Source organism: Barbus barbus, assembly GCF_936440315.1.
Source record: "Barbus barbus genome assembly, chromosome: 26".
Taxonomy (NCBI): Eukaryota; Metazoa; Chordata; class Actinopteri; order Cypriniformes; family Cyprinidae; genus Barbus; species Barbus barbus.
Genome location: NC_136754.1, coordinates 18,486,201 through 18,513,233, shown reverse-complemented (window position 1 = coordinate 18,513,233; position 27,033 = coordinate 18,486,201). Strand labels below are relative to the sequence as shown.

General features: G+C 37.3%; 1 protein-coding gene across 1 annotated transcript; it reads right to left on the bottom strand.

The window, feature by feature from the left end:
- Positions 1 to 6: 6 nt before the first annotated feature.
- On the bottom strand, positions 7 to 27,033 carry LOC306845593 (kinesin-associated protein 3-like). Its single transcript, XM_079378473.1, has 20 exons — positions 26,936 to 27,033; positions 26,424 to 26,555; positions 26,190 to 26,341; positions 25,955 to 26,016; positions 24,884 to 25,025; positions 24,613 to 24,712; positions 23,389 to 23,513; positions 23,199 to 23,297; positions 22,927 to 23,105; positions 21,561 to 21,723; positions 19,145 to 19,245; positions 15,360 to 15,468; positions 15,069 to 15,181; positions 14,598 to 14,763; positions 14,006 to 14,131; positions 12,475 to 12,573; positions 11,595 to 11,680; positions 7,903 to 8,068; positions 7,475 to 7,556; positions 7 to 1,321 (listed from the first exon to the last, which is right to left on the bottom strand). The coding sequence occupies exons 1-20, from the start codon at positions 26,965 to 26,967 to the stop codon at positions 1,240 to 1,242; spliced, it is 2,316 nt and encodes a 771-aa protein (XP_079234599.1). The 5' UTR covers positions 26,968 to 27,033; the 3' UTR covers positions 7 to 1,239.

Sequence of the window (27,033 nt, the reverse complement as noted above, 5' to 3'; positions counted from 1 at the left end):
AACAAAGACAATTCATCAGTGCATTGTTTTATTTCTTCTGTTTGCAGGTCTGTTAAGGTCAATTCACATCAATTTGTCAAACTCACAGGATCATTATAGCAGCAAAGGCCAAGATGTTAGGAGGCACATTTTGTGTCTGGAAACACAGAGTGGTCCTGAATTCATTGTGATAAATTAAAATTAAATTACAGTAAAATATGACTTAAAAATGAACAGACACACACTACATATTAATCAGAAACATTCAAACACAACCAAATTAAAACAACAGCATAAAATAGTACCAGAGGCAGCATTTAGCACCTTCCAGTGTTCTAAGACTCAACCATTCTCACAGCGATGAACCCTGGACATTATTAGGTAGTTAATTCATAAATATCTCTTAAGAGGAATAATGCCTACTTATATAAGCTAACAGACACAGTATATAGTTTTGTTATACATTACAATTAGTGCAAGATATTTTGAATAAAGTGAGTGATGCTACATCATTAGGAAGCTGTTAATGCAGTTTATGCATTTATGCAGTCAACTCTGGTTAATAAGAACAGGATAAATCGGTCAATCACTAACATTTTAGCCGATTATTATTTAGTGAATATGAAGATGAGAACAGATTCATTCCAGTTCAATGAATATACTGTATACTATTAAAGTGCACTCCTTAAAATCTAAAAATAAAACATTAAAATGTATAAATAAATAAATACTATTTTTGAAACTAAAATCTAACTCCAGTCATTAATAAGTCAGTTGTTTTACGGGTCGAAGCATGAAGCAAATTAAATTGTACCCTGTATGTGTCTCTCTAAGATCGTAAGATTAATACATCTTAAACCCAAAGTAAGTCAACTAAACTACAGCAGTTCATAATATCCTTCATAAATAATAATACATTATATAAGATAATGTACACAAATAATCTGTTAAGCATGATTACACAATGCCATATTTGCATACATTCAAACAATGAGAAAAGTCCATTTATAACAAACAGTTGAATATAAAATAGCATTTTACATATTTGAATGTACATGAACTACTGATCTTTTTGTTAATGAATAATTAAAAGGTATTATGAAGCATCAACAAGCATTTTACTGGGGTCTTGCTATTAAACCGGTCTTTAAATCCGAGGGTGGGCTCACATTTTCTGGAAGAGATTGGTTGGTTTGAGCTTTCTAGGAGATATCTGTGTTCTTGTAGTGAACGGTGAGATGGTGTTATGCAGCAGCTCTATCAGGTGGATCCGTAGCCGTGGAAGAATGGCTCATCAGGACGAAAGCCGTAGGCAGTGGCAGGACGTCCGTCAGCTCCATTGCTGAAGAAAGATGTGAATCAAGTGAGCATAAACTCTGTTGATCGTGTTACCTCTGTTCCTGCTAACATGTTACCTCTAAGAGGCACTAGATGGCCTTCTTCCATATCAGGAGAGACGGCAGAAACATCATTCAGATTCTGTATTGCCATGTGCTGCCACTAGATTAGATTAGATTAGATTAGATTCAACTTTATTGTCATTGCACATGTAAGGTACAAGGCAACATTAATTCATCAAGTGTTTTTGACTAGAACATCTTTGTTGTAAAAAAAGCATAATTACATTATATTAACTATAGTATGTGTGTGTGTGTATATATATATATATATATATATATATATATATATATATATATATATATATAGAGTACATAAAGTATGTAGCATACTATATACTCAAATATAAATATAGTATTAAATATTTAAATATAGTATATTTTATCATTTAATTATATAAACACATATACATACATATATACATACATATATGTATATATGTATGAGCCGTCTCATATATGAGCCGTCTTTCGGATGAGACGTTAAACCGAGGTCTTGACTCTCTGTGGTCATTAAAAATCCCATGGCACTTCTCGTAAAGAGTAGGGGTGTAACCCCGGTGTCCTGGCCAAATTCCCTCTACTGGCCCTTGTCTATCATGGCCTCCTAATAATCCCCATACACTTGATTGGCTCTATCACTCTCTCTCCTCTCCACCTGTAGCTGGTGTGTGGTGAGCGCACTGGCGCCGTTGTCCTGTGGCTGCCGTCGCATCATCCAAGTGGATGCTGCACACTGGTGGTGGTTGAGGAGAGACCCCCCCCACATGATTGTAAAGCGCTTTGGGTGTACAGCAATACACAATAAAGCGCTATATAAATGCATCATTCATTCATTCATTCATTCATATATACTAGTGATTTTTTGAGTTTGAAGCATCAGGCAAAAGAAATTAGGCACACATTAGTAACATTTTATACTATATGCCATAGTTATTTATTTAAAGGGGGTTTATATGTACAAACTTTTGTTTTGAGAAACAACTGTGTATGTGAGAAAATAATTTATGTTATAAAAAATAAAATAAAATTAATCAATTTCTGTGGTAGTGGTCCAAGAACACTGGACACATTTCATAACCTGACACCAATAACTATTGGTCATGAAAATTAAGTTAAATAAGAAGTGAACACAAAGAATATAATAAATTAATGCACTAACTATATACTTCAACCAGATATCACAGAACAAGAATCAACCAACAACTGTGTTAGTGCATTAATTTATTATATTCTGAGTTGATGATGTGACACAAAAAATGAATCCATTACATGAGTTTAAAATGAAAACTGCAAGCTTCCTTAAAAACATTTACTTGCTGTCCAAGATACCACAACATGGTATGGGCTGCATACTCTCCCACATAAGACTGCCAAATGTCAAGATTTCAATTCAGTGAGCTCTCCAGTGTAAACATTACCTCCTATATAAGCCTTTATACTAGTTTAACATACTGCATATTACTGGCCACTGACTGTGTACAATACAGACTGCGACATGTACAGTGTATGTCAAGGGACAAAATTGTTTTTTACAAAATATGTATTAAATATTCAAAATAGTACCAAAGTTGTTACATTATTCATGTAAATCTGATGAAAAAAAACAAACAAAGATTTAACAGTGCAGAAATGAGAGTAAAACAGCAGAGATGTGACATTTGCACCTCGACAAGCGTTTACACTCATTCAGGACCCACAGAGCCAAAAAAGATCTGCGGTTCTAGAAACAAATTGGCCGCTGACTGTGTCTGCCTCCCTCTAAACCAACAGGTTCAAGCCTACAGCTTTTAAATTATGAGCTGTTTGCTTTGCCCCTATGTGCCCACATTACATTGTGTTGTTTTTAGCCTCGTATGACCTCCAGTAATCAAACACAGCTCCTCTTAGCACCCCGACTCACACACAGCTGTCTAAAATATGTATTTTTCCTATTGGCCTGCCAGATCTGTCAGGCTGAATTTGAACAGAGAGTAAGAGGGATTCATGTGCGGGTCGGCGCCACCTGTAGGTGCTCCGAGCCTCTGTTTTTGACTCAATCACCTAAATTTTACCTCAGCACTTGGCCTTTCCTTGAAAGCAAAGTTCTTTAGCAAGAAATACAGGCTTCCAGAGTTCGGGATAATCATCCACAGAGGGAGATCTTTTATTGCGTTAAGAATTTATAGCTGCGAGTCATCAAGAGTTCATTTCGCGCTTCAACACGGTATCATCACCTCATTAATTACAGGATGATATTAATGCCCGAAAATGACACGATGAACCCATTCTGATAAGAAAATTAATATTAATGGAATTTATTCTATGATTTATCTCCACGACTGACCTGGCCTGTGATCCGTAGCAAGCACATTCCTGTCCAATTATGAGGCAGCCTGTCACCTCATCCTGCATGGGGCTTCAAAACAGGGCAATAAAAGCTGAGTGGGGATGGGATTGACAGCTCATAGGGAGCTAGGTCAGCCCTGACGTTCTGGGAGGGGAAACGGCCAAAGGTGCCCATAAAAAAGACCCTTTTAACCAGACATTGTTGCATAGCTCAGAAGAAGTGTTTGCACAGGAAACAGGTCTCAGCTCTTTTATAAAAGGACGTTTCTCCTCCTTTTTTCCCCAAGTTGTTCTCCAGCCCGCGCTTTGATCTCCCGTTCCTGCCACTTCTCCGGTTACATGCCTTACCTTGGCTGTGTCAAATCAACAGCAACCCCTTTCTTCCCCTTCCTTTGCCTGATTGCGTCTCCACATCCCTGTTTTCTATTTTCCTCCTGCGTTCTCGTCCAAGCACCCCAAGGCTTTAGGGACACGCAGCGCAGTGCACACGGCTTGAATAAAGGCGGATTTGTCCATCTGATGCATGCACACAAAAGACACGCACAGAGAACTGCTTTTCCTCTGGGACATCAGAAGCCCATCTGCAGACAGTGTGTTAAATGGGGATAAATGGCTTTAAAGAGGTCTTCCAAATTAGGAGTATTAATTCCCAAATATTGAAAGTGCTATATGAAAGGGTGATTTTGAAATTGCTTTAGAGGAAGCATGCATATACAAAGCTTAAGATTTGTCCAGATTAATCTTGTATACTGAAAAATTGCTATATTTTTCAATTACTGCAAGAATGACATCAGTGTCAGGGTATATTTAAGATGCCAGTTCAATTTTGTAATGTTTTTTTTTTTTTTTTTAAGTGTCTTATGCTCACCAAGGCTGCATTTATTTGCTAAATACAGTATTACATACAGTAAAGCAGTAATATTATGAAATATTATTAAAATGTAATATATATTACTCCAGTCTTCAGTGTCACATGATCCTTCAGAAATCATTCTAATAAGCTGATTTGGTGCTCAAGAAACTATTTATTCTTATTATATATTGTTCAAAACCACTTCAATGGTGCTGCTCAATATTTTTGTGGAAACCTTAATAAATGTTTCCAGTATTCTTTGATGAACAGAATTTTTAAAAAAATGTAACAATATAAATGTCTTTACTGTGAACTTTGATCATTTTAATGTGTCCTTGCTGAATAAAAGTATTAATTTCTTCAAAAAACATGTTTTTTTAATCTTACAAACCCCCAACTTTTGAACAGCAGAATATGTAAAAAAAAAAAAAAATTATGTTGTCATCTGATGATCATCATATTGCTTAGTTTTGATCATTATTAAATTCTGCCATACAAAGCACGCAAATGACTTTAGTCAAGCAACCATCTGGATTTTATTTACACATAAATTAAAGAATGAAACTGTCATTAAATGTGTTACAAAACAATCTCATATACGTCACACTGCCTGAACTGCGCAGCTTGGCATACATTGATAAAATTATGTCGTACAACTGTAAATTTTTGATATGGCTGTACTATTTTAGTATCGATATACCATGGGAAGCATGATGGACCACTCGAGTTAATCAAATACCTGTCTCTCAGGTTGGCTCGTGAAGTAAACCACTCCAAAAGGCCTGCTCGTTTCACAAGCATCTTAAGTAAAGACTGAAACTCTATTTGATTATTATGGTAACCTCTGTCACTCAGAGCTGCCCACTCAAATTAAACCATTCATCCCAGGACCCTAATGTTGCCACCCAACCCGCGGTGTATATTTGAAATGTATCACTTTACAAAGAGCCGCTGGAGAACTCGCCCCTCCATCTGGATCCCCGCTTCTATCCTCACTCAGCGCCCCAGCCGTCAGTCTGCGAAGTGCCCAAATCTCCACCCAGCCAAAACAAACAGGCCAACGAGAAGCGCATTCTCCATACAAAGCACACATAATAAACACATCCAGTGGAATAGATTGCATCAAGTACGCACTATTATGGCAAGTTTAGACTACAAGAGTAATAGTATGTACTATCAGAGCTGCATATCGAACACAAGTGGGGGATCCCTTTCCTCACAAATCAGTTCTTTGGCCTCAGAGAGTCAACGTGAGCACAAGATTGGATGGAGAGGTGAAATGTTATTTCATCTGTACTCATATGTGTGTGTGTGTGTTTGTAGAGGAATGTGGACAATATATTTGGCTGCATGGAACTTGAAAGGCATGTTTATTTTTGGGCCAGAAGAGTATCGTTGACAGAAAGAAAGAGAACGTCAGACGAGACTGAGGAATATTGCCTGGCACTTAGTTGAACAGCTGTGATCATACTGTCCAAATGATTAAAAGAACATTTGTTTAATGTAGAAGATTTAAAAACGCTGTTTTATGAAGACCCAAAAACCAAACTGGTGTGAGAAAACAAGTACAGTAACAATGGCCTGATGGTCTAGGGCCTGTGTGACAAACATTTTTTCAATGTACTACGTTTGTGTTATTATGCCTTGCAAACTATGTGTAATGTATTAAAGATAGTTGTTGAATTATACTGATATAAGTACATCACTGATGTAATATTATCTGTACTGTAGATCACGAACATTAGGATGATTTGTAAGAGTGCTGGACGCATCACTTAGAACTGGACCAATGTTATGAACACATCAGCAGTGTTTCATATGCCAGTGTTTTCTAGCAAAAGTCTTATTTCGATGTATGGCTATTATGGAGTTTTTTATTTTTTAAGAATAACAAAAAATATATGTATCATAGGGTACTTCAAAAATATTAACTACTGGTTGGTATTTGCAGCCTAAGACAGCAACTGTACGAATGCAAATGGCCTGACTTGTAGAAAACACAAGCTTGAGAAAGACTTCCTAGAAGATGCCAGGACGGGAAAAATATTTTATTTTGTCCCCTGAAGGCCAGTTATGTTATCACAGTTTTTTGAACGGTTTCTTCATAATCAGTTTTACATGACCATTTTTGACTTCTTTCTAACCTTAGAAATAAAGTTACAGCCCTTCTTCAGGGTTAATTCACCCAAAATTAAATTTATGTCATCATTTACCCTAATGTCACTTTCTTTTTTTTTGTGCAACATAAAAGGAGATGTAAATAAATGTACATTTTTGCCAAAATGCAAGTTGATGAACTCTATTGTTGTTCCCAATGTTCTTCTGTGTTCCACAGAAATAACGAAGAAAAAGAAGAAAGCCACACAGGTTTGGAAAGACATGAATGATGAATGTATGAATGAATGTAATTTTCAGGGTGAAATACCCCTTTAACACTTCTTTATGTAAATTAGCACCATTATGATTGGCTTGCCTTCATCATTAGGCATTAATATGCAAGCCATATCATAATTTTCTCATGGATGTGATATCAGTGATTATTTCAAGGAAGCTTGATATGTTTCCATGATGTTTTTTTTGGTCAAAACGGAGATCATTAATTATTAGCACTGTCAATTCAATAAGTTAATTCACGGAGATTAATTATAGAAAAAACGTGATAAAATATGAACTAAAGTACTCTAAACTACTTTTAACTCAAGGCGAAACAAAATGGGTCACTCGCAACACGATGTGGCAAAGGGGGTTTTCTTAGTAAAAACATGTTTTTATCATTCTTTTAGTTAACTGGTATATCATGTAAATAATTTTGTTTTAATTTCCAGCCCTATTAAGTAGCAAAATACATTAAAAAAGTTTTTTTAACATATGTATTTAATGCAAGGGAAGCTAATGAGGGTAACAGCTGCTCACTCACCAGGCGTTGAAGTCTCCATTCTGAGAGTGGAACTGGCTGTAGAAGTCTGGACTGAGGCCTGGCTCTGGGGCCATCATACCATCTGCACGCACACACACACACACAGAGTATATAGAGCAAACAAACGTACGAGACAGCAACCCAGCAGAGCCACTTCCACCAAGCACCTCTCCTCATTTATCTTCCTGACAACCTCTCACTAAGACAAGCCTTTGATGGCACCAACTCGACGGGCGATCAAGCCAAAATACAGCATCACAATCCCCATGCAAAAATCTGGAAATCTAAATGTAAGGTTTTAACTTTCCGTGTCTGTCAAGTTGTGGCACAGGATGTCAATCAAGTTGTGTTAGCAGACAAGAAAACACTGACTGTCTTTCGTGGTCTCAGCCATGAGGTGTGTTTGGGGTGAATGTGTGTTTTCTAACCAGTGCTGTAGAAGAGATCGGGCTGCTCCAGAGCGTCCGGGTCATCTCCATACAGGTAGGGCTCGGCGTCCTCCATCTGTCTGCTTTCTACCATTTCCAGCCACTGTGAGTTATGCCAGCGAAACTTCTCACTTTGGATCTTCTTCCCCCACTCTTCATCATACTCCTTTGCAGAACACACACAAACATGTATATTTATTCGCCTGAGATGTGTTACTACCCTCTAACCTAAATTATACCACACAGCTGTGCAAATTCATACATTTCAAGTTGTCAAAACAGTGCTGCCACTCTGTATCTCAGTGCCAGCTCTACTTGAACTCCCCACAAGAGATTTCCAGTGAGTGAGAGGGTCTCAAACACTGTCATGCCTGGCAATCTACCATTTACCGTTGCTTGCGCAGACTTCTAACACCGTCCGGACCCTCCGCAGCAGCTATATTTCATCCCACAATGAGGGCTTCTGTCTGAGCAGGGTTTTCCCTGGGACTGCTGATGGTGCCACAGAGAAACAGAGCTCTGGTTGAATCCAGTGAAGTCAGTGATTAAAGGTGCGGAGCCCACAGACTGGGTGGAGTGCCACACACAACACACATCTTGCCCACAGCCGTATGCTTTCTGCCCGGCCTGCACTTTTTGGCGAGATGAGAAATCAGTTGATTTTGTGTTATTGGATTCCTTTGCCAACGTATGTCAAGAGTGTCTACATTAGTCTACCTCAATCTTCATGAACCTCTTCTAATGAAACAATGCTGAACTAATGCTCTTCTGAGAGAAGTGTGACTGACTACATAATAGGCCCTCACTTATTTAAGTACATAAACAATATAAATCAAATCACATACTGTTTAAAAGTTAGGGGTCGGTAATATTTTTAGTCTTTGAAAGAAGTTTCTTGTGCCCAAATGGGTTGCATTTATTTGAAAAATACAGTAAAAGCAGAAATATTGTGCAATTGTATTACTATTTTTTTGCCTGTGATGGCAAAACTGAATTTCCTGCAGTCATTACTCTAGTCTTGATCCTTCAGAAATCATTCTAATACGCTGATTTGCTGCTCAAGAAACATTTCTTATTATTATTAATGTTGAAAACCAGTTGTGCTGCTTAAAAATTGTTGTGAAAACCATGATACATTTTTTAGGATTCGTTGATGAATAGAAAGTTAAAAATAATCAATTATTTGAAATAGAAACCTTTTTGAACATTATAAATGTCTTTACAGGCACTTTTGATCAATTTAATGTGTCCTTCCTGAAAAAAGTGGTTCCTGATTGGGGACCAGCACCGTTTGGAAAAGGAGCTTATTCAACTTTCAAGAGTCATTCTTTACACTGAAATTAAAGTTAACATGAAATCACAACTGACCTTTTTTTCTATTTTACATCGTGTCATGTTTGGGTATATTACTGTTTAGTATTTTTAGACCATGGGTACAAAACAAATTTGCCTACGCAACTGTAATGTTCCCAGGTCCAGAAATGTAGTAAGAACATCGGTAAAACAGTCGATGTGACATCAGTGGCTCAACTCCAATTTTGCGAAGCTACGAGAATAATTTTTGTGCACAAAGAAAACAAAAATAATTTTATTCAACAATTAGTCTCCCCCGAGTTACCACCTTCCGCCATTTTTGGAGAGTATACGCACACTTTCCCTTAAATGTAAAAACGCTGATTACGTTCATGTGCGCGTTTTCCCCCGTAACAAACAACGCTGATTAAGTTGATTACGTTCTTGGGTACTCTCGAAAATGTTGGACGACGTAACTCGTGGGAGAAGAATTGTTGAATAAATTTTTATTTTTGTTTTCTTTGTGCACAAAAATTATTCTTATAGCTTCACAAAATTAAAGTTGAGCCACAGATGTCACATGGACTGTTTTACCGATGTCCTTACTACGTTTCTGGATCTGTGAACATTACAGTTGCGTTGCTGTCTATGGAGGGTCAGAGAGCTCTCAGATTTCATCAGAAATATCTTAATTTGTATTCCGAAGATGAACGAAGATCTCACAGGTTTGGAACGACATGAAGGTGAGTAATTAATGACAAAATATGACAAAGTATTTACCATACCCATGCTAACTGAGGTTGAGTTTTTTTAATTAACATAGCATTAGCTCTGTACGGTGAAGCAACAGAGGGGTGCAGGGTGCAGGAGGGGGGCTGCTGGAGCTAGGAGCTCAAGGCCAGCTCTCTGTCCCGGGGTCTAAAGGCCCACAGAGGCATCCTGCCGCCGCCTGCTCTGCTGAATGAAAATATGGATTAATCAGTCGAGGCCCCCTGTGGCAGAACCTGAGTAAATAAGCCCTGTTTCTCTTTTCTCTGCTCTGTCCATTCATCATGTGGACACAGCAGCGCAGAGCTACGCGGGAGCCCGGGGCTAGAAGCCTGATGCAAAGCCCAGAGGGCCAGTGAGAGTACACACTCACATAGACCTGCACCCACAATTTTAAAGGAATCGCTCATCCAAAAATTCACATTCTATCATCAGTTACTCACCTGTATGACTTACTTTCTGCTGTGGAACATGAAAGAAGATATTTTGAGAAATAGCAGTGTTTTTGTTCATCAATGGCCAATAGTGTTTAGTTACTAACATTCTTCAAAATACCTTCTTTTGCATTCTGCTGAAGAAAGTCATATAGGTTTGGAACAACATTAGGGATAGTAAATGATGACAGAGGTTTCACCTTTGTTAAACCTTAATAATTATACCTTCAGAAAGGCTGCAGATTAATTTGGTACTCTTTATTCCAATAGTCCACTTTAGACATTCTACAAACTATAAGTGTATTTGCAACTACATGTCAATGTCTAAGTGACTTACAGACAGTAGAATGTCTAAAGACGACTATCAAAATAAAGAGTACGAGTTAATCTGCAAAACTGCCAATTTTGTTACCCTTCTGAAGGTATAAATTATTTACCAAGATAATATGAATTAATCAATTAATTAAGCTTGAGATGGCACAATGCAATAGATAAACTTATACAAAAATGTATACTTGCTTATAAAACCTTAATGACCTTAAGTGAAAAAGTATTTTTCATAGAATGGCCGATGAAAATGTAAATCTGCATACTTGATATCAACGTCAAACATGTCAGCCTGCTGAGCCAGAGCTATACATCTGCACTTTCTCTGTCACCACAGATAAAAACCAGATCCCACATGCATGCTTTCATGTGGCCGAGGCTTAACGAGCAGGCTAATAAAGTGAATGAAACACTTCCCAAAAAGAAAACCTGCCTCTCAAGAGTTCACCACCAATTACTGCTATCTAATGTCAGTGAGTGGGCATTAACTGCAGGATTTTATCAGCACTGTAAACACACATGGTCAGCTTCGAGCAAACACAAACACACACACAGGTTTGTTTTTGTGAAAAGTGGGGACATCCCATAGGCGTAATGGTTTTTATACTGTACAAACTGTATGTGCTATTGCCCTATACCTACACTTAGCCCTCACAGGAGACTGCATTTCAACTTTCCCAAAAAAAAACTTTTTAAAAGTGGGGACATGGGTCAATGTCCTGAAAAGTCACCTTCACCTTGCAATACCGGTGTCATACCTGTGTCATTATACAAATTTATGTCCTCATTTGTCACAAAAACGCACACACACACACACAGAAGTCTCTGATTTGGTGTACATATGTAGTGGGTTTGTTTGTGAATACTTACAGCGATAATGTCCAGAGTGTTGTCACAAACCTGCCGGATCTCCACATTTTTGTCGTGCATAAGGTCAATGAGGTAGGCTGGGGCCTCTTTGAAATACAGTTAAGGAGTTCATAGTTCAATTACCATAACTACAATTTTCAATCAGTGAAAAATATTAATGTCTTGATTTTATCATGCCATGTAAAAACCTATGCGCATATTTTTACATTTTATTATAGCCATGATTCCTAGTCTTTGTTTATAAATATTTAGTAAGAGCTTTTAAGTGGTCATATTATAAATAACTATTATTTGATAATATTATAAATAGTTAGTATTTAGTATTATTAATGTACCCATTTTGGCCATTTTTGCCATACAAAGTATACAAAATATTTAGTTATTAAAAAGAACAACTGAGTACTATGAGGATGTGAAAAGCTCAACAGCTCAGTGTAAAATTGCCATCATATGATTACAATAATTTCAAGTAAAATCTGGCAAACATCTTACATTGGAGCTGAAGTCTTCAATTTTGTGGTCTTGGTCTTCTTAAAACCACATAAAAATGGCCTTTGTCTGGTTTGAGTCCCACTGGTCTGGTCTTTGGCGGTCTGATTTTAGTCTGTACTGTAAAATGTTTTGTCTTGAAACCTTAAAAATGTGCTTCATGGTGTAACATCAAAATATTATTCAATAAGTCTGAATCAATAGAATAAAATAGATCCATAGGGTGAGAGTTGCAAGCTGCTACTTTTTACAGTGCAGTCAAACTTGCTTTTTTAACATGTAGCTGCTATATTCAAGACTGACGAATCCAAAAGTATCAAAGCACCAGTGAATACAGGCCAAACAGCTGTCAAAGACCATTTACAAAACCAATTTATTGTAACAAGGATACGAGTGTCCTTAATGATGACATCTCTGGTGGCCTGGTGGAAGACCATCTGGTAGAAGACGTAGATGATCTGACACACAAATTCATCGTCTTCCTGTTGGGCTGCAACATAAGCAGATGAAGAACATTACTTTGACCTCACAAAATCAAACATTTTGCTTCATATAAAGAAGAATTGGACTAATAATATTTCCTCACGCACATATTATTATATGAAGGCACAATCGTTTCCTTATCACAAGAATATCTGCACGTCAGCATTAAGCTGAAATGCGATACGGCAAACCAACAAACACACACACTCCAGTGCAGCTGCGCAGGCATTTCTTATCCGATGGTGCCTGTTCATGCGAGCTGGCGTTCAAAACCTCCTCCGGTGGATCATGTTTGTGTATGAAAGCTCTCGTGAGAAGCCGCCATTTGGGGAACGTATCAACCTTTCCTCTGAAATGATACAGAAAGCTCCTATGGAGAACTGTGCGGTTGTAGCTGCCCCCTCCTAACTTTAATAAAAAGCCTTTATTTCAATTTTGATTTGGCTCAGAACGCTCTCGTCCCCTGGGATCAAAATTCCTCCAGAAGAATGATAGCAAAGAGGCTAGCTGCTCCATGGGACTAGAAACTGAATACCGCTACAGCAAGGAGCTGCACAAGCTTTGCACAAGCTACAAATAACATCACAGAGAACATGTCAGCGCCTCCTCAGACGAGAAAGAGCCAGTGAACGAGTATACGAACACAAGTGCTGAAAAGTTATGTATAAATAAAACAATACCCAAGCATCTGTCAATGTGGCGTTGCCACATAATGCTTATCGCGAGGAAAACAAATGTCAGATTTGTTATTGCATTGTTGTGATCAAAGTTCTAAAATATTATATGGCATGTAGTGCAAAAACATTTCAGATGTTGAATTTCATGTAATTGAGACCATTGTGTCTGAAAAGGGGAAAAAGGAGCTGTATATGATGGGACGGTCGCTATTTTGGCCCTCCACCTCCTTGGCCTCTTAAACATTTATTCTTTTCATGGCAAGGAAGAGCCCTGCATTCAGGAATTTATTGAAATGAGGGCTCACATTGAGCAGACCCAGCAAAATCTGATGCATGCCATGAACCTGGTGCTTTCCTGTTCCTGAAAGCACTGTCACTTCCCAGCACATAATGCACAAAGCGAGAACCAGCCCTCTGTGTCCCACGCAGCCATGGACTGTTTATTTATTCTAATTTAATATTGGTTTAGTCTAAATAAACTCTTCAAAACTCATTTCATCAGATCAAATTGGGGAAGACAAAGCATGCCAAATTGAAATCTGGTACTCGAGTGGCTACAGACACGCAAAGCTGTTGCGATTCGGCCAAACAAAAGTAGAAATCAAAACAGCACTGATCTTTTTCTCTGGAATTTATTTTTATGGTTAGCGATAATGAAAAAGATTTTATGTCGAGAGGGTTTGGAGATCCGTTTGTTTCTTTAAGCACTCATGCTCTGGCTCTATGCTAATAAATGTGTGTAAGTGTTGGCAGCGCACTTACCATTTAGAAGCTCAATAAGAGCAGGAATGATGCCAGACTTAGCCAGCATGACGGCGCAAGAGTCGTCCATTGACACCGTACCGATCATGATCACCACCTCCAGGATCAGGTCATCCTCTGCCGAGACTGAAACACAGAGGTTAAAGGTCAAGTCTGGTTTGGCATAATGAAAAATGCCGTTTTTACACAAAATTGTATTACAAGAGAAACAAAATTACAATATTTATTTTTGGGTTTATAAACAGACATCTCTCATAAATATGAGGTAATGTGATGTAGCACAATGCACTACACTGCAGCTTAATATGTTAGGGTTTCATACTGGATACTGTTTCACATACAACCTTATGTTGTATTTCTTTCATTTGCATTTCTTTAAAATGATTTGTCACACAAAGTACCTTTTAATGAACAGGCAAATTGATGAAAATTATGAAAAACTTGTCAAGTTTGTGATCTAACACCTTGATGTCAATAAAAATGGCCCAATGACAGTCATACAGTGTAGCATTGTACTGTATGTAGCAGGCTGTGTATTAGTTTTCCATTACAAATACATCCTGAAACACAAACAGGCACAGTTTAGCTTTACCGGGTTTGAGGTGGTCTTTGAGGTAGGGCACCAGGTTGTACTCTTTGAGCAGGAGCTCCCAGTCCAGGTCAGGTATGGTGAGGTTTGCCATTGTACCTAAGCACTCGATAACAAACTCTTCATCACCCTCCTGCTTGATCTGAGCTGCCAGATCACCCACATAGTCCTGAAGGGTAAATGACAAAATATCTTTAGGTGTTCATTTAGCACAGGAATTCCCAACCTGTAAGATACTTAAGATTTACATTTTTGTTTCATGAAATTACAAATTTAAAACTATTTGGGCTATCAAATATACATAAGAATACTACAAATAAATAAACAAAGTTTTTATTATTGTTTATCGTTCACAATACATATTTTTAATTAATAGTCAAGGTCAACACAACAATGCTAAATTATGCTTTTATGTTTTCAGAAAGTAATGTGTAACTTGTGACTGTTAATGGAATGGCAGAATATCAAAATTACAATGAAGAGCTGTTTCAGAGGTCCTTCGTGCTGTGAGATGTTCCTGATCATTTTCATCAGCAGCGGGTCCTTTAGTTTAAGTGCTCTTTTCATCAGCATCTTCAATCCATTACCTGCAGTGCAAATACACAACCACGATCAGCCAGAGATTGATCATAAGATTGAACATATTCCATACTAATTACAGAGAAGCAACAGCTGATGTGTGACAGTATGCTTTATTACATGTAAACACAGATGTTTTTGACATGTTGCATGCTATTCCAGGAGAAATGAGATTCAGGCTCTTACCCTCACAGATAATCTGAGCATTAGTCTTGTTAGCAGCCAGGTTGATGCAGAATGAAATGAGCTCGGTGTCGATTCTCTCTTCGCCATGTTCAAAGAGCATTTGCATGAGCTGCTCACACACAACACAGGATTTCAATTAAAATTACTATAGGGTATCAACTTGAAAACATTAAATAACCAGACCACACTATAAAGGTATAGCAGGGCTTAACATTAACAACAGAAAAACAGTCAGAAACTCTGAAGTTGTCCAACTTTCTTTACTGCTGTAAACGGGGCATAGATATAGTTAAAATGATAGATTTTTTATTTTTTTGGCAAGAGCATATTTATTTAAACAAAAGTATCACAACTGCAGGAAACAGTGTGTTACATGCTTGAAGGCTCACACTGATTAACATGATGGCATACAGCGGTGGCCAAAATGATTAGAACGCTAGTATTTTCACAAGCTAAAAAACTGGTTTTAAGTCAGTTATTTCTATCTTTTGCTGCAGTGTGTCGGTAGGAAATATCAGTTTGCATTTCCAAACATAATCATTTTGGCCACCACTGTATTTAGCAAACTCTGATCCTTTTAGACCAGCTTAGTCCTTTCAGTTCACTTATAACGCATGCCATGCTTCAGGTTCTCCTATAAACTATTGTGATTACAAATGTAAAGTACTAAAGAATCAGAACATAAATATATTATTAAATAAGATCATCTGAGTATAATTCTTATGACAATGATTATTTATTAGTTGTATTACTATTATACTTTTGTAATAATTATATTTTATAAAATAAATTCAATAACAATAATAATGAAATCAGTCATAATTAAATGTACCTAAACCAAAGTTACAACAACAGAATTAATAATTAAATTATTTTTTTATTATTATTTTTGTTTTCATAAATAGTAGTATTTAAAAAGAAAACACACACACACACACACACACACAAAAAAAATACTAATTCTGGTCTGACACCAGTCAGACAGATAAGTAACTTGAAAAGCTTAATCTAATGTGAAGCCCAGAATAGTTTGTCACATCAGGGCTCATGTGTGGTTTCCAAACCTCTTCAGAGTGATATCACAATGGGCCTATTAAAGCACATTTCAAAACTTTTTTGTATTGCATGTGGAATATCGTGCAACAATCAGATGGAAAACAAAAGAAAATAAAAAAATGATGAAAGAGATGGTTCCTGACGGAGAAGTATTAGTGCTGTCATTGTTGGGGAAAGGATTGCGATTTGTGTTTTTATTCAAAAGCCAGAGAGAGATGAGACAATATCCCACAGTCCGCTTCAATCAGGTCAATGCTGCAGCTGATAACGGCCCAATGAGAGAGACTTGGCAGGCCTGTCTTAAGGAGATAACTGGCCAGTGGCCAATGGATTCCGCACATGTGGTTAAAAAGAGCGATGAGGAGATGAACAGATGAAGATAGAGGAGGCTCCACTGGCTGCAATGGGCACGGGCCTCGGTATGGGCCAGTTGGATGTTAAACAGGAAGGCACGACAAGACCAACGCAGGCCTGTGAAGAGGCAGCAGTGAGCAATCAGGCCTTTCCCATATTGAGTATCACGTAACCTGGTCCCAGGCCTCCAAATCACACAGTCTAGACTCACTGGCACCTGCTTGCTCCTATTTACCAGCAATGGGAGGCCCTGCCTCGTACCCCTGAGTCATCCCCTCCATCTCTGAGCTCTCCATGGTTTCATAGCTCCACAAGCCCTGCAAGCATTTCCTCACACACACACACACACACACACACACACACACACACACACCTCACAGCTTTGAGTAATTATAGCGAGATCCCTCTGTGGCAGAGGAATGGGTCCAATGCCGGGCCTCTCCTCGCCAGTTCAGAACCCAGAGCAGTGAGGCCTTTTGATCTAAATCCTAAATCCTCCCTTACAGAAGAGGGTCCAGGCTGACTGCCAGCACAGACCTGAGGGACACCAGATCCACAGACACAAACGGACACACTTTAGCTATTGATGAAGAGTCAGGGGAGTCTTCAAAATAAGAAAGGACAAAAAAACAAAAGAATGAATGAAAGAATAAACAAATGAATAAACAACTGTAAGAAATAACGAATAAACAAAAGATCAAACATAAGAACAAAGGAAAAAAAGTGAGAAAGAAACAAACAAACAAAAGAAAGAACAAATAAAAACAAACACAAGAAAGAATGAATAAACAAACGTAAAAACAAAACAAGAACAAAAATGAATAAAAACATGAACAACTAAAAGAGAACAAATTAAAAAATAAAAGAACATGAAAGAATGAATAAACAAACAAAAAACTGTACACTCGAAATAACAAATAAACAAATGACAGAATTAAAAAGAATGAACGAAAGAAAGAACAAAAGCATGGACAACTAAAAGAAAGAAAGAAAAGCATTGCATACCTCCCTAAGGAGTCCCACAGCTATTCTGACATCATGCCCTGACCGTCTCCAGGCGGATTGGCGGAGCGATTAGGTTGAGGAATTTAACTTTTTTTTCTTTTACAAGCATCTGGTAGGCATTTTCACCCAATTAGAGAAGACAAGCATTTTAAAGATGACAACACTCGGGCAGAAGTTGTTTCAGAGAAATTGTACCCAGGCAATTGCTGGTGACCTCACAGAGGACCCACTCCAATTAAATTAGCTCTGTTATCTCATTAACGCCATGTGAGAGAAAGACAGCGCAGCAATTAGCCCACTTTACAACACAAGGTGAGGTGCACAATACATACATGACACCACAAAAGAAAAAAACATGTTTGAAATAGCATAGTACAAGGTACTATTTTTTTAAATTAATAAACAGAATTTAGAGTATCCTGTGATGTGTAATTAATTATACTAATATTTAATTCTAAACATACAAACAAGTTTAATCAGTATCACCACAGAACACGTTTCGGCCTGCATGTCTTTTTAAAAATGTCAGGTTCTGGTGTTTCGTACGCCATGATTTCGGCCAATCAACGTACACTTATGTCACTGGTTGTTCCTATTGTGCGACGTTAGAATCTACTCTGAAGTAGGTGGTAATTTAGTCCCCTCAAAAGACATTCCCATGCATAAACTAGTTCCTAGTCCCAGCAGCATGAACACGCCAAAAAGCAGGTATGCCAATAGTTACAGGGAATATGAAAACATTTCTCTACTGCGAAAGCCTCTTTACATTACTTCATTCCAGAAAAAAGTCATCTGATTACAGTAACGTCACTATGATAAGAGAAGGAAATGATATGTGTGTCCTGGCTGAAAATTCTTCCTTTTCCTGTTAACAATTCATTTTGGTTCACTTCAAAGCAATAGTTCACCCCAAAATAAAAAATTAAATAAAAGTCATTTACTTTCTTTCTTCAATGGAACATTAAATAAGATATTTTGAATAATGTTGGTAATTAAACAGTTTCGGTTCCAACTGACTAACTTCCACTGAAATTTTTGTTGATCTGATGCACGTTAATGGAAACCAAAACTGTTCGGTTACTAGAATTCTTCAAAATATCTTCTTTTACTGTATGTTTCACAGAAGACAGAAAGATTTGTAATGACATGAGGATGAGTTATAACAGAATTTTTCATTTTATTGTGAATTATCCCTTAAAGATTATTATTTAATATCATTTATTTGGACTTTTTTATATTTTGTTCTGTTTCTTTTTGTCATAACCTCTGCATTTGGCAACGTGGAATATCAAATTCATTTAAAAAATACCCAACAGAATAATTTATCAGGAAAAGCCCCAATCTGAGTCAAAAGTGAAGAAAACGCTCACCTGAGGAATGCAGTCAGTGTATGCAAACATGGATTTAGATTTGTCGTCCACGCTGATGTGGTACAGGATACGCATTGCCACGTGCTTGTTCGTGTCATCACCTAAAGAAAAGATGAGAAAAAAACCCTCAGAGAGATTCACAACGCATGTAAGCTTTTCAAGAGCTATCTAAATTGATCAGTCGTGGTCAGTTAGATAATGTATTTATACTGGCTCGTGCTGAGAGCTAAACATTTGTCACAGAGATTATAGATAAGAGCATGTGGGGTATGTGATTACAATCCAAACTCTTTCCACAGGGGAGAGAGAGACCGCAGATACACACGCACCAAACGCATTCACGCTTCTCCCTCCAAACACTCTCATTAATAACACTTTACGCCCTCTTCCTCTTCTTCCCTAATGCTGATACTCCCCTGTGAGATAGGAAACACTCAGATAGAGCAATGAGATAATCAGTCATTATGAGTCCGACCGTGGCAGTCGGGACCCGAGACACCCTAGAACACTATCACATTGGCGATTAGAAGCAGATGTGACCGCTGGGGATATCAGGATAAAAAAAGGAAGAGAGAGTGAGGGAAAGTGGAGTAGGTAAAGAAGAGGTTTGCTTAGTTTGTTTAATTGGGAACACAGGAGGAGGCATATATTTTAGTGGGATTAATAAGCAAGAGCCATCCTGGGCGGGCCCTCGGTGGCCAGAACATGTGCTTCTCATTAGCGGCCGCAGACACCGTTGACCTGCTGCCTCACCTCTGTGAGAGTAAGCGGAGACGGGCGGACTTTACGACGGCAGCCAGGCAGCTCTTAAACTCAGCCCTAACTGCTGAAGCGTAAATGGCTAACACATTGACAAAATGTGCAATTAAGCCCTTAAATGTAATCACGAGAAGGATTTACAAAGCAGCACCGATGTGGAGGTGTCACTCGAGCTGGTCGGGAAAAGAGACGCATGTCATATGCATCAAATTACCAGAAATATTGTGGTTGATGCCTGACAGAGATGCATGAAAAGTTCTGTTGGATTGCTGTGAACGACTGAAAATGAAAACAGACACAAAGAGGAATTATTCTCCTATGACATGACTAGCTGAACTCATAATCACTGGGTAAATGTGTTTGGCTTTGCTCGATTCAGGATATCTGATAGAAATAGCCATAATTTAAGCCAAACCTCCATCATCTGCACCTGGTTTTTGGTTTCAGTGTAACTGTATATTGTGCAGCTTGTAAAGACAATCATTCTGATGTAGATCATATGTTGGTTTTCAAACATTTCAACATTACTGATTTTCCAACGCAAATCCTTGGATGCAACCTTAAATAGCCTCTTTCTAGTTTTAAGATAAGAGTGTATAATGCACATCTAAAGATAACTTTAATTTGGTAACCTTACAAATATAATTTTTTCATTAAAGTTCAGTCATGCAAGTTTTCTCTCATTTCGTGCTGGGCCAAAAAGTTTTATTTCAAAACGGAAAAGAGGAAAATTATATTATCCAGTTGATTTTTAATCTAGTGCTTTAGGAAAGTCATATTTCTGGGCTTGGATAAGATGTGCAAAGAGCTGGTCTATGAGGTTTTTAAAATCGGGTGTTTTCAAATAGGTCCAGGGACGCCTATTAAGAAGGTGGAAGAGAGTGCACAGAAAATTAAAGAGGAAAATAAATATGTATTTTAGGGCTGTCAAACTTAACTTAAGAAATAATGTAAACGTATTTAACATTATTCATCATTTTCCAACAAATTTGCCAAATTTGACACTATTACTGTTTCTTTTCTTTTTTTTGGAAATTATGTGATTAATACAGTGACTGTTTGATTCAATTGATAGCCGTAGTTTTTAAACAGTAAGAAATAAAACCCAAATAATAATATAATTACTATATTATACTATATTAATTACTAAAAATTATATATTACTGTTCAAAAATTTAAAAAATCTTTCTATTCAAATCAAAGAATTCTGAAAAAAAAAAAAAAATGCTTTGGATTCCCAAAAATATTAAGCAGCACACCTGTTTTTAAAATTGATAATGAAAAAACGTTTCTTGAGCAGCAAATCAGCATATTAGAAAGATTTCTGAAGGATCATGAGTACAATAAATGACATTTTAAAATATAATAAATACGCATTTTAAATTGTAATAATATTTCACAATATTACTGATTTACTGCGTTTCTGAACATAATGCAGCCTTGGTGAGCATAAAACATGAAATGGTAGGATATATACACATTCTACATAATTTCTAACTTAGAGTTTTAGGCAATATCCTTGTAAAACTACTGTTGTGAAAAGTCCTTGGCACCAAAAAGTTTGAAAACAGTACCTAACCCCTGCTGTAAGCCTTGCGATTCGATTACAGTAAAACAATGTTCCAGTCTCATTAATATGAAAAGTTAGAAAAGTTACCCAGCAGAGCAGTGAGTTTGGGCAGCAAACCCACATGCACCATTTTGGTGCGCAGACCCAAGTCAAATGAGAGGTTGAGGAGAAGTCGCAGAGTGACGTTCATCAGGTCTTCCTGTTCACATGGAACCAGACGAGCCAGCTTCTCTACAGTGTCCATTTCAGCCTATTACAAACATACAAGTGAAATACACGTAATACATTCAATTAGAGCCGAAAGAAACAGCTACATTAAATTACTTAATCTTTTTTTTCCTTTGAAAACAGCTTATTCTGGAGAAATAAACAGAATCATCTTCTGTTTTTTCTCTCAGCTGATCCAATAACAGACAGTTTTTTTGTGTACAACATGATGAAAGATTTTCAAAGCCAAAAGTCTATTTCTTTTATCTACAACAAGGATTTGGTAAAGGGATACAGGAATAAAAAACTTCTGTCTTGATAAATTCACATTCATAGCCAGAGTAGATTGATTCCAGGTGCACTGACAGTGGAGCAGTGTAGGACAACCAGGACGAACCTCAGCGCAGCAATGAGAGAAACTTCCTGTTATAAATGACCCCATAATTCTTCAGGACACCTTAAAGGTGCAGCTTTATGCTTAAATAAAATACATCATATTTATATTTCATCTACATATACCAGTCAAGTTTTTTTATTTTTAAATAAATAATTTTTTTTTTTACACCTTATGCTCACCAAGGCTGCATTTATTTGATTAAATAATAATATTGTGACATATTATTACAATTTAAAAGAACTGTTGTCTTTTTTTAAATATATTTTAAAAGCTGATTTTTCAGCAGCAATTACTCTCCAGTTTTCAGTGCCACATGATCCTTCGAAATGATATGATTTTCAATGAGATGATCATTTATTATTGGTGCGCAATTATGAATAATGGTTCTTATTGATGTTGATGAAAACAGCTTTTGCTGCTTAATATTTTTGTGGAAACCGTGATTCTTTGATGAATGCAAAGTTAAAAAGAAAAGAATTTGAAATAGAAATCCTTTTATCTTTTTTGCATCAAATCAGGATATTAGAATGATTTCTGAAGGATCATGGGGCACTGAAGACTAGAATAATGACTGCTGAAAATTCAGCTTAATGATTACAGGAATAAGTTACATTTTAAAATATATTCAAATAGAATACAGTTCTTTTAAACTGTTATGATATTTCACAATATAACCAGTACTGTTTTAGATTATTTTTCATCAAACTGATGCAGCTTTGGTGAGCAAAAGTGACTTCTTTCAAAAACCATAATAATTCCAAACTTTTGACCAGCAGTGTTTAGTGTTTTCTTAACTCATGAAATTGTATTTCAAAGCTTCTGGTGTGTTCGGCACAAAGAAGATCTCACCATGTCGTTCTTGTTCTCCAAGAAGATGCTGAGCTTTTTGAGGAAGGAGACCACCAGCACCAGCAGCTCCTCATTCTCCCTCTCCAGAGACTTAACCAGCAGATGCACAATGTTCTTGTTCCTCATCTTGAGCTCCGTGCGGGTGTCCTCAGACAGATTCAACAGCAGGTAGAACGCAACTAGAGCCGTGGGGAGGAAGAGGAACACATAAACAAGGCCTCATGGATGATTCCTTCTGAACTGTGGCAAATAAAACATTTCACTTCCTGTACCTCGCAGCAGCTGCTCCTGTTTGACCAGGAGGTTTTGGTATTTCTTAAGGGTTTTCTCATACTCCTTCCGCGAGCTCTGGTTTTCGGGGTCCTCTTCACGTGGATATGTTAAGGAGTAATCTAGTTCATTTAACACATTTATTTTGTGCTACTCATTTCTTGATTGCAAAGAGATTGATAAAAAGGATATAAGCCTTGCTCTTCTTCTCTAACTCATCTTGCCAAAGGTCATATTTCTTCAGCTCGTGCTCGATGATGTTCATGGACAGCACGCCAATCTTATAGTGCGTAATGAGCCCATGGAACTGCGAGAAACTGCAGGAAGAACACAAGTGGTGAGGGTCTGTCCTCCTCCGACCTCTCCTGGCACATTCGGCCAGACACCGATGCATGCGATACAATCGGAGAACTAGACAATGGCTGGTATGCAGAGACACCGAGACGGACGTGCCAGATGAATTTCATACTCTAGTTCTGATTAGTACATAAACAGAACTGAAAGATCGTGCCAAATAACTCATAATACATTTCAAATACATCCTTCAAACGTCAAAGTCATTCTAGCTTGCGGAAAGAAATTTCCACATTAGCCATCTGAAAATGAGAGCCAAGGAAAACCATCAAATGAGAGCACACACTTTCATAGCTCAAATAATGCTGACAGCTATCTCAGTAAAAGCAGTAACCTGATCTGTAGCAACTAAAGATGTTTTGAGAGCGCATCAAGGTTTTCTTAAGGCTTTTGACCTTATACAAGCGCTATATGAGAATATCTGGTACGCAATCTGCTTCTATAATTTTTTTTAAATGGAAGTAGTATATTAATCCTCCAAAACAGAATATGCTGCGTGCTTCTCTATCTTCGCTACTGTTAAAAAGTTTTGGGTCAGCAAGAGTCAATGTTTTTAAAGGAAGTTTCTTATACTCATCAATACTGCATTTATTTGTACAGTAAAAACAGTAATATTGTGAAATATTACCATTTAAAATACCCATTTTCTATTTGAATATGTTTTCAAATATAATTTGTTTATTATTAAATTCATTTACTGAATTTTCGCACTAAAAGTGTCACATGTTCCTCAAGACGTTCTAATATCCTGATTAAGTGCTAAAGAAACATTTCTAAAAATTAATGCTAAAACAGTTGTGCTGCTTTATATTTTCATGGAAACCGTGATTAAATTGACATTTAATTTAGAAGCACTGAATTAGCTGTAGAAGCTGTTTTGACGGCTGCAGTGGTGATGCTAAAAGGGTTTGAACTTAGAGACACCACTTCTTAGAGAAAGTTCACTTCACCACGCTGTCAGCACACTAAAGTCCTCTTCAAACATTGCCTTCTCGATTCTGTTTCAGGCCCTTTAAAGCACTACAACTAAGACAAAAAATAAACTGTACAGAAATGATGCACCTTGAGAAGCAGAAGAAGACATAGACGATAGTAGTTGCTAGCTCCACACTGTGTTTCCAGTCCTCTCTCAGAAGCCGCGCAAGAGCTCCAAGCGCAGCCTCTGAAAAACATCAAACTAGTCACAAACAATCTGACAAAATCAAACATATATTGCAAGAGCTTTAAGAACCACTGAAATCCCTGCTGTTATGTGGCAGTTCATATGTTTATGACAGTTTGTTGCAGAATAATAACACTGTTGACAGTGAATTGAGAACAAAAAAAGAGTTACCATTATGTAGGAGCTCCTCCAGGTTATCAGGGTTACGGGCCAGATGGAGGATCAGAGTGGAGCCTCTAATCTTCTCAGACATGCTCTCATACAACAGCTCAATATAATCATCGATTTTATTAATATTGGCCTCCTCGTTAATCTGAAAAAAGTATTATGGTAATATATCAACTTTAGTGACAACTTTTGACCATCAAAGCTCTCAATCAACTAAAATATTTATGTTTGTCAAACAATGCACAATGTATTGTGTCACAATTCACATTGTTTCAAAGCAGTTTTACAAAAAACCATGATGTTAATGTTTATAATACTTTAATATCTTCCTGCCTTACAGTCACATTTAGCAGATTTGAGCTGGGCAATAATACAGTTGACATTTTCCAATGATTCAAGCAATCAAGCAGTTGAGACATGCTATATAATATATATACTGTAGAATATATTGCCCAATGTGAATAATGTATATATGTAGATAAAGCTGGACATAGTTACATATAATACAGTTACATAAAGAGCTGAGCAATAATATAGTCACATAAAAATAAAATGAGGCAGTTGAGATTTCCTATATAGTATATATCACTTCACGTTAGTGTACTGTATATATGCATATATGCAGTTGAGATTTGCTGGTTTGTCAGAGTTAACACATACAGAAAGTATGTAGTATTACTGTTATGTAAACACACAGTCCTCCATTGTTATTAACATTTCTATCAAGGAGGTTGTTTTACTCATGGGTGAGATTTCATTTGATGAGCTTCAATAATGATTAAATTACACCAAACAAAGACTGCAAATGACTTTACTGTAACATGCCATCTGGGTTTGGTTTATATATCATTTGGAAAGAAGACGACACTTGAATTGTGGATCAGTTTCAATCCGGTTTGAATTAGTTGGTAAAAAAAAAAAAAAAAAATCACACAGAACAGAATAAATCAGCTATCATGTCAAATTAGGTAAATGTGTGAAATGTATTAAAAATAAGCATAATTTAACATGTTTAATTAATCACGTGTTAACACATTCACTTTCTCAAAAATGAGTAACTTAAAATGTGCGTACTTCCATTCCTTCAAATGGCAGAAGTTCTCTAGGTTTCGATGGTTTCTTTTCCTTCTTCTCCACTAAGGACATACAACATGAAGCAACAAATACTGTCACCATTATATGTGATAAGATACATGAAAATAAATGAACATTACTAAAACAAATAGATTGTAGGTTGCTCGTCCACAAAAAAAAAAAAAAAAATCTATAATGTTTACAGTTGGGAATTAAATTTTAAAAAGGTATTTACATTTACTGCTGGGCTTCTTTCGGTTCTGTAAATACAGCAGCAGATGTTCCACCTCCGCCAGCTTGGATGGATGAATGATTTTACACTCTTCCACCACCTTTCTGGCCAGAGCGGCTACATCAGTGCTGGCATTCAGACTCCTCAGACGGATGCTAAACAACAAACACAAAGAAAAGTTGAATTATATGCAACAATGAAGAAGGTAACATGCTGTATGGGCTTATCTCTGCTTACATTTTCTGGCACTCTTTCTTCTCCTCATGCCTGGCATTGCCCGCCTCTCCTAAAATGGATGCTGCCACTTCATAGTACACCACAAGAGCCTTTTCTGTTGGATGCACATCTATATCACCAATCCTACACTTCCTAATAGACACAGGAGAGATCAAGATCGGATGTGACAGTGAGTTGCATTAAACACTGGCAGTGTCTCAAACCCTACAGTGAGCTGCCAAGCCAAGGCAAAGTAAGAGCGTTCATCACAGGCGCAGATGACTAGGAAACCGCACAAAAATGTAACATAAATGTCTAGCTGAGCAGAGACACCGGTATTATAACGGGATGGTTACAGTAGGCCACGCCCATCTGCAAGTGAACCAGATTTACGTTACGACTATAGAAAGTATAATAAAATAAAACCGGTGAGGGTAAACTCACAGATCATAATAGATAGCCTCCCTTTTAATAGATGGAAATAACCCAATGAGAATAACGTGATGCACGTTTGAGCTAAATGTTGTCGTTACCGCTGCAAATACTGCGACTCGTCCGGCTGCATCTTATTCCGTTCATGTGAAAGCGAGAGAGGTCTGTTTGGCTGCTGTTCAGGTTGTTGACATGAAAG

What these genes read in the sequence shown, in the direction of transcription:
- LOC306845593 (XM_079378473.1), bottom strand. Translation starts at nt 26,967, where the DNA reads ATGCAGCCGGACGAGTCGCAGTATTTGCAGCG. An exon ending in TGGAGAACAAGAACGACATG is followed by an intron (nt 21,724 to 22,926) that starts GTGAGATCTTCT and finishes TGTTTGTAATAG; the next exon opens with GCTGAAATGGACACTGTAGA. An exon ending in CAAACTCACTGCTCTGCTGG is followed by an intron (nt 19,246 to 21,560) that starts GTAACTTTTCTA and finishes TCTTTTCTTTAG; the next exon opens with GTGATGACACGAACAAGCAC.